Source organism: Rhizoctonia solani, chromosome 5 (assembly GCF_016906535.1).
Source record: "Rhizoctonia solani chromosome 5, complete sequence".
Lineage (NCBI taxonomy): Eukaryota > Fungi > Basidiomycota > Agaricomycetes > Cantharellales > Ceratobasidiaceae > Rhizoctonia > Rhizoctonia solani.
The window spans coordinates 1,262,354-1,275,461 of record NC_057374.1 but is presented as its reverse complement, the minus strand read 5'-3'; the positions used below and the strand labels follow the sequence as shown (position 1 = coordinate 1,275,461).

General features: G+C 49.7%; 6 protein-coding genes across 6 annotated transcripts; 3 read left to right on the top strand and 3 right to left on the bottom strand.

Annotated features, from left to right (window-relative positions):
- Positions 1-485: 485 nt before the first annotated feature.
- On the top strand, positions 486-1,965 carry RhiXN_09218 (uncharacterized protein; the record flags this gene model as incomplete). Its single annotated transcript, XM_043329034.1, has 7 exons — positions 486-606; positions 661-746; positions 803-973; positions 1,024-1,065; positions 1,110-1,149; positions 1,203-1,383; positions 1,452-1,965. 7 exons carry the CDS (start codon positions 486-488, stop codon positions 1,963-1,965), a joined length of 1,155 nt encoding a protein of 384 aa, XP_043180480.1.
- Positions 1,966-2,362: 397 nt separating this feature from the next.
- On the bottom strand, positions 2,363-3,294 carry RhiXN_09217 (uncharacterized protein; the record flags this gene model as incomplete). The annotated part of the gene is made up of 3 exons (XM_043329033.1): positions 2,363-2,614; positions 2,653-3,067; positions 3,122-3,294. 3 exons carry the CDS (start codon positions 3,292-3,294, stop codon positions 2,363-2,365), a joined length of 840 nt encoding a protein of 279 aa, XP_043180479.1.
- A 695-nt stretch (positions 3,295-3,989) lies between these two features.
- RhiXN_09216 (uncharacterized protein) lies at positions 3,990-4,584 on the top strand (the record flags this gene model as incomplete). The annotated part of the gene is made up of 2 exons (XM_043329032.1): positions 3,990-4,064; positions 4,123-4,584. The coding sequence occupies 2 exons, from the start codon at positions 3,990-3,992 to the stop codon at positions 4,582-4,584; spliced, it is 537 nt and encodes a 178-aa protein (XP_043180478.1).
- Positions 4,585-4,829: 245 nt separating this feature from the next.
- On the bottom strand, positions 4,830-9,655 carry RhiXN_09215 (cell division control protein 25; the record flags this gene model as incomplete). Its single annotated transcript, XM_043329031.1, has 7 exons — positions 4,830-5,131; positions 5,184-5,400; positions 5,473-5,814; positions 5,867-6,017; positions 6,070-6,475; positions 6,537-9,204; positions 9,272-9,655. The coding sequence occupies 7 exons, from the start codon at positions 9,653-9,655 to the stop codon at positions 4,830-4,832; spliced, it is 4,470 nt and encodes a 1,489-aa protein (XP_043180477.1).
- Positions 9,656-10,637: 982 nt separating this feature from the next.
- RhiXN_09214 (methyltransferase domain protein) lies at positions 10,638-11,914 on the bottom strand (the record flags this gene model as incomplete). Its single annotated transcript, XM_043329030.1, has 7 exons — positions 10,638-10,650; positions 10,723-10,808; positions 10,858-11,223; positions 11,286-11,529; positions 11,582-11,641; positions 11,721-11,800; positions 11,855-11,914. 7 exons carry the CDS (start codon positions 11,912-11,914, stop codon positions 10,638-10,640), a joined length of 909 nt encoding a protein of 302 aa, XP_043180476.1.
- Positions 11,915-12,027: 113 nt separating this feature from the next.
- On the top strand, positions 12,028-12,835 carry RhiXN_09213 (Histone-like transcription factor (CBF/NF-Y) and archaeal histone; the record flags this gene model as incomplete). Its single annotated transcript, XM_043329029.1, has 3 exons — positions 12,028-12,321; positions 12,369-12,453; positions 12,510-12,835. The coding sequence occupies 3 exons, from the start codon at positions 12,028-12,030 to the stop codon at positions 12,833-12,835; spliced, it is 705 nt and encodes a 234-aa protein (XP_043180475.1).
- Positions 12,836-13,108: the final 273 nt, after the last annotated feature.

Genomic DNA, 13,108 nt, shown 5'->3' with positions numbered 1-13,108 from the left:
TGCCACCTTGCTATCATCATGGAAGCTCCCTTTTATGAAATTGTACACTGATGCCAATAATGATATACAAAGTAATGCTACCAAATGTTAGTATTTCTATAATGGGCTATTAACACCAAGGACAAGCCAAAGGTGAATACCGATCGTGAGAGCATAACACGCAGGCTATGTTCCAATCACGTATGCACATGGGTTATGTATTCAATATAGTAATTAGGCCGGGAGCGCTCCACGCGGCGATGATACGAAATCTAGGTACTTGAGAGAGCACATAGCTTCGGTTTCTTATAAGAAAGTACCCCCCCCCCCCACGAACCTGCTTGGACGAACGGGCCATGTATACAGGTGAATTACCTCCATGGGACTCTTCAAATTTCTTCTTTGATGTGAGTCGTTGCGACTGGGAGCCCGGTCACAATCATGGAGCGCTGGCTGACTATGCAGATGGATCTTGCAGCTACCAGGAAGTGTACAACAATGTACTAATGCTACTTGGAGATACCAGAGAAAAGAAGGAGCTACGCCACTTCCTACGCCGCCTTATCATGCTTTATTATACACTGAAGGATACCAGCCTTATCGGGTTCAATTCAATAATGAGGGTGAGTAGGTTTGAAGATAGTAATAGCACCATTAGAGAGCATTTTCTTCCAGATATAGATGGTGAAGTAAACTGGGTTGCAAATTTGCCACTAGGCTTCACGTTTGGGGTTTCCATGTTTGACTCGAACAATTACACTGGTGGAGTAAGTTACTATAACCTCGCATAGATATGGGAGTAGATTTACCAATATTATAAAAGGTACTCGAAAAAACCTTAGAAATGGAATCTCGAGCGGGGTGTAACATACAAAATCCTCTGATACCATCAACGCTAGATGTTGGGGTGACAGGAAAGCCAGAGCAATGCCAGATGGTTTTGATCGATATAAAGAACGGAACCTCACCCTATAAACTAGAGATTACACCGAAAGTAAGGAAATTATTCTGCTCGAGGTGACGGTACTTGATCTGCTGGATTAGGCTGCTTATCAGAAAACAATACGTTTTGAGGCGAACCAGCTAGTAAGTACGCCGCCTGGTTGAATGTTCGTTCTAACATTCGTTAGGGCTTTGTACTGGATATGAGTGCGGGTATGGACTACTGGTGTATGTATGGATTGCTCAGGCACTACGTACCCTCCATTCACTTCATCCTACAGTGGCCGTCTATGATTCGGCAGGACACTCGGCTGTTAAGGGCTCATATAAAGTCTCGGAGTACAAGGATGACTGTTTAGGTGTGGCCTCGACTGTGAAAGGACAGGTGTCTACATTGTACCCCGGAGGAGCTGCTACTTTTACCTCTAGTACCACAACTGCCTCTGGGCTACCTCACGGGCTGTAAGTCAGCTCGTTCACCATAGCTCTAGGAGTTTGACTAAATCCTATTTGGCTAAACCCTCTCCCAGAGCGAAGCCAGCAGTTATCGCTATATCCATTACTGTCCCGATGACAGTCATCGTTGCTATGGTGCTTCTGATCTGGTTTTGCTATATACGGAAAAGACGAGACCGCTGGTCCAAAGAGAGACCTGAAATCGAACCCGCAGATAGTTATCACTATACCCAATACAATCCGGTTCCGATGGGAGAATCGAGCTATACTGGATCACACAATGTTATTCTCAACACTGGAAACCACAATCCCCCAACACCGACGCCTTACTCACTTCCGCCTATTCTGGTAGGCAATAGAAATACGATCCACGCTCCCGATGACACAAGCACCAGCGAGCCGTCGGCTGTCGTTCTCAATGAAAAACGTCGGCATCTTATCAATACAGGCTTCGACGTCACCAACGCAGACGCACAAAGTTCCGTTGGGATAGGTACTGAATTATTTGGTCCTACCAACTTACCTGGGGTTTCAAGAGAGAATTCAGAATTATTGCCATCGCCTCCGATTTACTCGGCATCTTACTAAGATTAATACCCTTGGCCATAGCTCATACACTCCCTTGTTTTTCTGGTTTAAGGTTATATTCCTGTTCATACCCACGCACACTGATATTGATCTTGGTTGTCTATAAACATCATATTCTGGGATCAGATACTTGCTCCCCTATAGCTGCGTAGGGTAGGATGGAACAAACCTATTTGTGGGAATTACTTTAAAGCGGGTTTACTTGTACGTGAAAAACTATGTGGTTGTATGCGGTAATACATGCCTTTATGTTATTTGTTCTGACAGACTTAAGTCTTAATGGTTTTAAGTTATAGAGGCCTGGGATCATATTGGTTGCATATGACTCTGTACTTAAGACCTAAACACGAATCTTCCTGAAGGTACGAATTAGGGTATTTTCTCGTCCACTGTTCATCTATCTATCTACACCAGTGTATTGTGGTCGAAAACGATCGCAGTCTATGATATCAAGGCTGGTCACCCAAATTTCGCACATAGCCTCTTCAGCTGTTGAAATAAGCTCCTGGAACGAGCCAAAACCGAACCTGTCGACCATTTCAAAGTGTTCCTGCATGCGGCTACGTATAAACTCCTGTAAGGACGGTCGAGCTTTGGAACGCTGTTGATTGGGTTTATACTTGTTGACGGGCGCATATAAGAGGTCGATCTATTAGGCTATGGATCCGGCTAAAACTATATACATACCTTCACGTTGTCTCCAAAAACCAGTTGTTCTGGAGCTATGTCCCGAAGCTGCTCCACGATCGTAGCCATTACCGTCGCCGTCACTTCTGCAACGTACTGAGTACTAAACCTCCCACATTCGTCCCAAGCGCTCTTCCATTTGTGCATAGCTTTGGATCCTATCCCATCCCATTCTTCCGCAGTCTTACGTGCGAGCGGATCTTCTTTACCAGCATGCATTCCTACCGCCCTTGCGAATAGTACAGCATCATGCGTTTCGAAAAGGATCCGATCATGTACTCTCATGAGCTCTTTTGATTTAGGAGGTATATTCCAGCCGCTTTTCCAACCATCCTCCCATAATGCCCAATTGCCTGAAACATCCTTTTCCGTGAGATAATCGGCTGCACTCGTCGAAGCTTGTGATATTTGTGAGCTAGAAACATCCGCATTAAACTACGATTAAAACACGGAAAAATGACCTGCCTACCGTAAATATAGATCTATATCATTCCACTCCAATCCGCCTATTGCTCTGTCCACTTGTGTCAATTTACGAACGGCATAGTCCACCGTATCTTTTGTGGCTCGTCGCTCAGCTACTGAGCGCTTTACCGAAGAAACACCATAGGATTCTAGGCGAACCAGCTCTTTTTTTAACATGGGACCCACTTGAGAACGCAGCAAGAGTTTTTGCAGAATAGTTTGAATGTTATCATAAGAGGCCGAATACTGAGAAAGTAGCTCGCTCTGAAATCTCTCAATATTAGATGTTGTCGTGAACGATTTAATGTTGTTTTGGGTTCGTTTGGTGGATCTGGTGAAAATACTACTGAGTCTCTTGCCAATCGTTCGAGGTTTCGTGGGTTTACTTTCAAGGCCCGGGATCCCTGGGTTAATGACTTTTGCTTGCCCGAGCTCGTCCCAACATAGAGATACGCTCTTATGTAATTTTTTGAGGCTGTACGGGCAGAGCACGCAGTGGCTTGTCATATAGATATAGAAGTCTCGTCAGTCTGAATTGCGGTCACTATTGACTTCCCACCACAACCTTTGAGAGTTTGCCGCAATGACTCCAGCCTAATCGAGGCATACATCTATGTGATTAATGAGTAGAACTAGCAATACCAAAGTCGGGTGCTGGGGAGTTGAATGCCCATGTGCAGAGCCACCACCAATCGTAATTCCAATATTCGCCGGTGGTCGCCCAATCCCCGGGGTGGAAGTGTTTAGTTCCATCCAGCGATCAGTCAGCAGCCAAAAGACCACGCGCACAAATCCCACGTCCACCCAAAGCGTACAGTACGTATGAAATACCCACCCCCCTTGCGCGTTCTCCGACGACCAATCCACCCAGCATGGAGCTCGAAGGAACCGACGATCTCGGAATAGCCGATCGGGAATGGAACAAACTTTCCAACGATTTCGTCACCGTATGCTCCAAATTCAAACTTTTTTCTTCATACCCACCGCCTAAATTTTGTCATGTAGGCAGGATACCGAGAAGGCATAACGGAAGGAAAAGAATCGGCTCTTCAGGAGGGATTTGACGATGGGTTCGCATCGACTGGTGCACCGCTCGGTCGTCAGGTCGGTGTACTCCGAGGACAAGCGAATGCGCTACTTGCACTGTGCACGCGACAGCACCTAGCCCAACTAGAGGTAGAAGTGCGCGAGATCGTCCAGGGATTGTCTCGTTTAAAGCTATCAACGTTGGCTCCGCCCGATATGCAAGCGATCGAACACGCCAGGGAGCATGAGTCGGATGCACCCGATGTGGGAGACGTGGAGACCAATAACCAAATGGGAGACCTTGAAGATGCATTTGAATCATTGTCAACCTCCAAGTCTGCTGGAAAGGAGGACGTAATGAGACGCTCGGTAGAGGCTATGGCTGAACTAGACCGGCTACGCAAACGACTGGAATCAGTCTATACCCAGTTGACGGGATGAAACCAAAGATATGCAATTAAGTGAATCTTGAGAGTGGTGTACAAAAATCATATGCGCTCTAATTACTATTGTATTATTTCCTTTTCTGGGCTACCCCGCTCCTTCTTTCGATGTTTGGATCGAATGGTCAATGCAATTTGATGTGGGCAGATCATTTAATAGATCTGGAACAGAAAAATACATGGTAAAAAGACAAAACCAGATAGAATAAGAATATAATCATCGCATATGCCCGCAAGTATTGCTTACAGGAAGCCGCTCTCCTGCAGCATGCGAGTCATCTTCTCGTCTTCACGTTCTCGTGGCTCCAATAGCATACTTGTCTCCCAATAATCCGCCTTTTCATCTACATTTCCCAAGGAATCCTCGATAAATGTCTGGATCTGATCCACGATCGCGAGTTGATATTGCTTGGCCTGATAGCTCTGGATCTCCCGAATGACCTCGGCAGCCTTTTGACGCTTCCCAAAGTTGATGATCCCTTGTTCCTTGGAAATGAAATCCTTGTTTCCGTCTTGTATAAAGGTCAAGACAGTAAGGTAGACGCCTGAGAGTATATTGTTAGCTTTGACCAAATCAAGGCAACAAGAAAAACGCACCAAGGAAGGGCACACAAGCCGTATCAACCGTCTTGAGTCTCTGCTTGTACGCCGTGAAATTCTTGCCGGAATCGAGCGTCCCTTCAACATCATCCAAAATGGCCGTAATTTTAGCCGGCACTGAATCCCAAGTGCGTTTCAGCCTTCGAATAGGGGGAGAGTTCAAACCGGCAATCAGCGCAGCCATAGTCGAATAATTATGCAATGCCCGGCATCTCTGTTACCGTGGAGGAACGATCAGTATCACATCCAACCTGACAAAAAAAACAGTGGAGCAGAAATCACTCACCTCGGCAACGTGAATGAAATGCTTGATAGTGTTTCCTCGACGACGCGGCTCATCCTTGTCCAGGACCGAAAATGCGACCCAGCTTGCGATCTTGTTTGTGGTCGTGATGATCGTTTTGATGCTATCGTTCTCGGCCGGTTCGTCCCGTGCACGGGCGAGACATTCGATAGGCTTGATAGCATTGTACTGTTTGCTTTCGAGCAAGGTGAGCTGACGTGCGAGTTCGAGAGGGTCAATGTCGAGAAGTTTAAGCCGTTTGCCGGATTTGGGGACGAGGGGGGTAGGGACGGCGGATGTTGTTGTAACGGTGTACTTGCGCCCGAGGGAATCTCCTTGTTTTTGCTACCCCAAAGCCATTAGGTACAAGAAAGAAGGCAAGGCAAGGTATGCTCACTATACGATCAACAAACATGATGAGTTGTTCAGCAGGAGTGACATCCCGCATAATCTCTGACGCAAAGCTCCTGATATTGTTCAAAATGCTACTATCCTCTTTGTCAATAACCGACGGATCCAACAGCATCTTCTTGAAGATGTTCACCACCCTATTCATCTATAAGCTCGCATTCGCTGAATATAGCCGAGCCAAACACTCACCGCACACGAACAGGCTTCTGCTTCTTCTCGACCCACTCGTCCAACTCGGCAGGGGCAAGTCCTTCAGGCGGTTGAATCCTGAACCGTTCGACCAACAGCTGGAACAACTCGTGGATCGTCGTGAACGATTTATAAGTCATCAAAAACGCATCGATAAACGTCGAGTCCATTTGATCGTGCATGGTTAGGCGCTCGACCAGGGCTGGAAGCGTGCCGCCCCGAACACCGCCGTCAGTATTGAACAAGATCTGCGATGGGTCGTTGTATGTCGGTTTGAGGTACCAAGGCGTGGTATCGACGATCGGGGTAGGGGTTATCGCACCCCCACTCCTGGCAAGTTCAGCAGCCGCGTCGTCGCCTAACAACTTGAGAATCTTGTTGTTCACCCGGGGTGGACCACGATTCCCTATCGCACTTGCAATCAACAAAAAAGAAACTTTGGCCCTAAATTGGCATCAAGAACTTACCGTGGCCGTCCTTCTCAACATCACTCTCAGCATCACTCAACAAATCCAACGAATCCGGCCGAGTCTTGCCCAACGCCGTACCCGAACGAGAATAGTTCCCCTGTCCCTGCGGCGCGTATCCCAACGACTCGGTCGACAAGTCGCTCTGAGGCAACGACACGGCCGAATCCAAATGCTTGAGCGGCTGGCGCGGTTTTTCGCCCGGGTGGGTCTTGTCCCACACCCCGCGCTCGGGATATGCGCGGCCGTACGACCCGGGTGCGTCGTTGAGCCCATCGCGTCCGATACTGTCGAATCGGCTGTCGCGTCCGATGCTGTCGAATCGACTGTCTCGCCCTACGCTGTCCACCCTGTCCCGACCGACTCCGGCTCCAAACTCGGCGCCGTAGATCGAGTCGCCAAAGGTACTGCCGTCTCCACCGTATAGCGTCGCCAAGTGGTCGTCCACCGGCGAGCGGATCGAGCTCGGGTAGGTATCTGTACGGGAATACATATCTGTATCTGTCGTAGTGCGATAAGACTGGGAGTAATTGGTCGAAGACATGAGCGTGTCCCGTTTGGTCTCACGCGAGACGTAGAATTCGGGACCGTCGGTTTTGGCCAGTGCGTCGAGGAGATCGGTCATTTCGCGCTGGTTCTCGCGGATGGTAGAGATCGAAAGGGAGACTAGGTTGAGAGCATTGGTATCTACGCCCCGGGTGGCTACTTTGGGAGGGGCGGGTGCGCTTCCTGCGCTTCGCAAGACGGCCACATGCACCGTCTGGCTGGCGAGGAGCAGTGTGACACCGGCGTCGTATAGTGCCTGTTTGGTAACTTCGAGTCTCCTCACTGCGTTCCGGACGTCTTGGCTTGTATCCAGTCGGCCCTTGGCATTAAACGAAGCTGGACGAGATTGGGTGAGTTTATCCCGCGAAGCCGAGCGTGAGAGGGCTAGCTGGTCGCGCGAGCCAGGACGAGAGAGGATCAATGGCGAAGTAAGAGTGGGAGCGAGTTGGTCCCGGCTCGCTTGGCGACTCATATGTGGTGGGGGTGGGGGTGGATGTGGGAATTGTTCTTGGCTGTTCATCCGGCTGAGTTTACCCCGACTGGCAGGGCGAGAAAGTCGCCCCAGTTCCTCACGACTCCCAATACGACGGAGTTCATCCCTGCTGCCCATACGCCGCATTTGATCGCGGCTGCCTACGCGCCCGACACGACGAAGCTCATCTTTGCTCCCCGCGCGCCGCAGCCCGTCCCGACTCTTCATCCGCCCCAGTCCTTGTTGTTCAAGCGCAGACTTGCGAACCAGCCCGCGCCGGGTCTCGATATCCTTTCCAACCTTGCCCGCCACGTCTAGTTCTTCTGCAGCGTTCAAAAATGCGCAAAGGGAAGTGATCGCCGCACGCCCGCGCGTGATGATCGTCGATACGCCATCTTCAGGTTTGATTTCGTCCGGACCGGTTTCCTCCCTGATATTATTCACGCCTTGTTGGACGCTCACGAGGTTGGTTTCGAGGTCTTGGCCCAGAACGCGAATTTCATCGCACGCCTCGGGTGTAAGTGCCTTTGCAACGCGCTCGATGAACCCGGATCCGCGCCACTGTCCAGCAATGCCTCCACCGGGTGCTCCTTTCCCAATATGTGTGGGACTCAATACTCCGCGCAATGTCCTGGTCAACGGTCTATCACGAGCCTCTGCGACAAAGCGATCGACGGCACGTTCGAGTTCGCCGGCGTCAATGGCAACGCGACTACGCGCATTCGCATCGTCCTCGCCCGAATCAGCTGCGCGAGCACTCAGGACCAACTTGGAGAGGGTAGCGGTAACTTTGCGCTGGTACTGCTTCAAATGGGCCAACGGAGGGTGAGCGTCCGGTCTTGACTCGGCGGGCTCACCCAGGAGCGGAGAGAGGACCTCGGGTGCGGAAGCAAGTGTGCCGGATACGTAGAGGAGGTTTCGGACGGCAATAATGACCCTGGCAACGAGCGGTGCATGGGGTTGGGTGTGGTCTTGAATGGGAATTTGCATGCACTGGCTGACGGCGGTGATTGCGTTTTTGGCTACGCCGGCCAATGCTTCGATGGTATCCAGATCGGGGGGAGCCAATCGACGCTGGACTTCTGCTGGATCTATATGCGGCTCGGTATCGGCTTGATTGGTCGCGGTGGGAAGAGAGGAAGGAAGAGGAAAGTCGATGTCGAATCGTGGGTTGACTTCGCTCGCATCCGAATAAACACTGAGACGGTTGGTGTTTGAATGGGGCATGATGATGCCCATATCTTCGTCCTCGGTGGAAGCAGCGGCATCCATTTCGTCCTCGGGAGCTGATTCAGCGACTCGATAGCGGGCGCGCAAGTCAAGGCCCGAGGCAGACGAGGCAAGACTTTGCTGGGCACTGATACCGCGTGCGACTTCGGGACGAGACCACATGATTTCGCCGGTTTCGGTGTTTTCGTAGAAAAATGCATGGCCATCGTCGGTGAGGCGCTTGATCCAGGGCTCGGGGGTGCCTGTGCGACGGACAAACCCAAATCCACCGACCGAGGACTGGGTAGTGGCGGTGTTGGCGCGGGGGCGGGATGGACGTCCAGACGGCGACGGCACCGTCACAGGCTGCGGCGTCATGTCATCTGTGTCCGCGTCGGGGAGGTCCGTGCGTCGTTGACCCGCTCCGTTGACGTATACAATCTGTGAGCGGTGTGAATAAAAAATATATAGGAAAAAGACGTAATAAATCGAGTGAAATAATATGCACCTGTCCATTGGGCTGTACTTCGGGCAGCCAGAGATCGTCGCGAGCACCAGCAAAGTCAATGGGGATAGCAGCATCGGCGACATGCTCGAGTTCGTCCTGGACCCACTCGCTATCGCTCTCGAGGTTGGCGGGATCAACGTCGATAGCACCGCCTCTGGCAGCGAGCTCTGCCTCTGCCTCGGAGTCGGGAATGGTAACGACAAAATTGCTGGGGAACCAGCCACGCTCGTTGCCAATGAGTCCGTCCCACCATCCGCTGGGAAGAGTGCCCAGTACTTCTACAATGTCGCCGCGAGAGAAAGATAAGGATGAGTCATCGGTAGATTGGTAGTCGTATACGGCCCGCACCCAAAACGAGGGCGGCCCTTCCGTCTCGTCGTTCATAGTCGCTCCCTCGGTCGTCGGTGGCGCTCAGCTTGCGAACACCTCCCCTTATAAACAACGCCAAGCAATCCTCTTCTCCCGCCGGTCCAAATTCCTTAGCGCCAGGGGTTGCCTTCTACTCTCCTCACTCGTTTATCTGCTATCCTCTCGTAAAATCCCGCAGCTGTCCTCGTCCTGAAACCCGGTGTAATCCCCTTGCCGGCTCGTCATTTCACTCCCCGGTCCTCGCTTTGCTATCATTTCACTCACCTCAATTCGCCAGTGGCTCTTGTCAGGTCCTGACACGGTTTATAATCCCCCCCCCTCTCATTTCATCCCTAGAAACAGAACGTGTACATAATCATGCTATGGTTACAGCTCCATTGTATCACCGTGTACATATATAGAAACGCCTTTCATCTCGTCGCCTTGCATCACTTCTAATCAGTTTCCACATGGGCTATCTTCACCTCATTAGCATACACCTGGATTTTTCCTGTCGATTTCGGAGTTTGGATTATTTTGACCGAGCCAAGTCGGTCAGGCTCGTACTAGCCCTGAAACGTTAACCCGTACAATTCGCTTCGGCTGATGGACAGTGCGCGCTCAATTTGTATTCATTTGCCTCGTTCACCAGGTACGGCGACGATCGTCGATTGGCAGTTCATAGCTTTCTCAATGGTTGGGGGGAGAATTGTTACAGCCTGAACTAAAATTATATTCTGATCTATGACAGGTAAAATAAGATGTTCCTCTACTTTCTTCACGTCCAATCAGAGAAAAACAGATTGAACAATACTACAAGCGCAGAGACTAAAATCATTCATATCGATTTTGGCTACTTTTTGACCTCCCTGCCCATAGAATTGGACAACAAGGCTTCGAAAGTGCCGTTGGAATGAACCATGGAACTCTACAACCATCATACTTACTATATCAGAAAAGAAAGAATGCGCCAGACATGAAATGGTTGGGAAAAAACGTTTAGGCCGTACAATCAAATCTACAAATTGGTACTTTTATAAACTCGACAATGCACTCTTTATAAATCGTTAGCCATGTGTTTCATTTGGATAGTAACCACTCACCTCTCTTTCACAAATTCACCCTCTCTTCCTTGTGCTTCCTGCCACACCGTAACATCCCACAGCGTCCATCCCCACCCTTCCTTGATCTACATCTAACCGATCAATAAATGATAATAAATGCGAGGAAGTGCTTACCTCGGGTTTCTTGTGGGGTTCTAGAACGACTAGCCACCTCGCTCCACACGACAACGTAGAAAGAAGTTCATATAATGATCCGGGGGTGGTTAAAAGGTGAAGCGCAAAAGAACATATCACGAGATCATAGATCTCTCGGTCCTCAGGATGAGAATCCTCCACAGTCGCCGTCGTAGCTTCCCCATGATCTGCGTTTACTGTTTCATCTTTATCGGCTACGTCCACCTTTTCTTCCCCTTTTAGTTCACTCTCGATCTCCTCAAACGACACCTTTGAAGCGTCAGGCAGACCTTCCACAGCCACATCGTGAAAGCTCATCGGGATACACGGAAGACCCGTTCGAGTACGGTACGCATCTGATGTATACTATCCACCCCTATCAGAAAACAAACAAGGGACAAAATGTTTTATGCGCGATGATAACTTACTGGATCAGTGGCAACGATTCGAAGTGGAGGTTCAACGGAGCTTATGCGTGGGAACGCAAGGGGTTGTGCCCGGGAAGAGGTCGGAATGGGTGGAGAAACGGCCGGGCGGAGGGGTACCACGACTGGACGAGGAGGGGATACGACTGGGCGAGGTACAGCTGGACGAGCAGGTGCGCTCGGGGTGGACTGGTTCTGAGTTTGGCAAGTAGTCCACCATTCTTGGAGTGCGATGGTGACTTCACCGCTGTGTTCGAAATCAGTAAGAATATGAACAAGGAAATACAGACAGGGCATACATACCTCCCGCATGCAAGGTCGCAAACCAATACGCCCTTATCACTAGGTCTGTGCTGGTACTGCCACCACCTCACTCAAGCGAGAAGGCTGTCAGAATACCTAAGCACGCATCCACTAATCAGCACACCCGAAACTCACTTGTTCATAAAAATGTTCATACATAGTTTGATACCCGGAAAGTGAGGGTTGCGATACGATGATCCGACAATTTTGTAGTACTATCCGAAACGTATTAGTCGTTGCGCCAATCAATAATACAAGAAATTAGGTACCTCGTCTACTCCATGGGTATCATAGTTTTCGCGCATAGATTTGGACAAGTTTCCGCTCATGGTCGATTTCAAGCTGAAAATTTAATTTAAATTCCGCCTTGATCGAAGCCAGGGACCTTGTATCACGTGGTACGCGCCTCGTTCCCGCCACTCCATAACTGTAACTATAAACGATGGAGGTCGAACCTATTGAGTCGGTTCCTCCTGTTTTTCCTACGCAATCTCAACAACCGCAACAACCACAAATTCAGTCTCAACCTCAAGCCCAACCTCTGCCTCCACCTGCGCCTCAGTCTCAGGTAGAAGCACCGCCCAATGAAAAAGAGAAACAGCCCAAACCGAAGCCTGCAGCGCCTGAATTGGGCGAGTCGATCTTGCCCATGGCGCGTGTGCAAAAGATTATGAAGGCGGATAAAGAGTTGCCGAATGTTACAAAGGAGGCAGTGCATACTATTTCTGTTGCTACTGTGAGTACACAGCGATGGTTTTATAGGAACTGTATTAATTAGAGTAGGAAGAGTTTATCAGGCGGCTGAGTTCGGCTGCTTATAGTCAAGCTAGTAGGGATAAGAGGAGTATGATTCATTACAAGGACGTTGGTAAGCTAAAGTTTCTCAGTTTGCTTGAAGAGAAAGTAACGCTTTGTTGCGGGAAGCGTTGGCTGTAAAACGGAATCCCGAGCTACACTTCCTTGAAGGTGTCGTCTTTTTTAACCCAGTTAATTACTTAGTATTTACAGCCACAACAGAAATGATCCCAACTGCAACCCCAGCCCCTCAAGCCCTCGCACAACACAAGCTCAAACTCGCTGAACGAAATAGCGCGCCGACAACATCCACACCGACCAATGGAGCCAGCACCCCGACAAGTCGTAAATCCAAACCCACAAACGGGAAGTCTAAGCCCTCTGCCGGGCAGTCCACAGAAGGAACGGTGACGCCAGACGTGGTCGAAGAGCGGAATGAGATGGACCTGTCGTAAACGGACTGTTTCACAAGCTGACACGAGGTCAGATTTGACGCGTTCAAGTTTAATGCGGTGTGGATAGGCGTGCACACTCTTATCGCTCTCTCTCACTCTCTCTTGGTAACTACAACCACCATCCCCTTTGGAGGAGAAATCCGATGTATTCATTCTGTTTGGAATACTTATATTATATCGAGTCCACGAGCTGGTCTCATCTGCTTCTCTGGCAAATAATTGGAAATTTGACGTTTTGGTAAACCTTCATCAATCAATTACTCAAGAGACCAC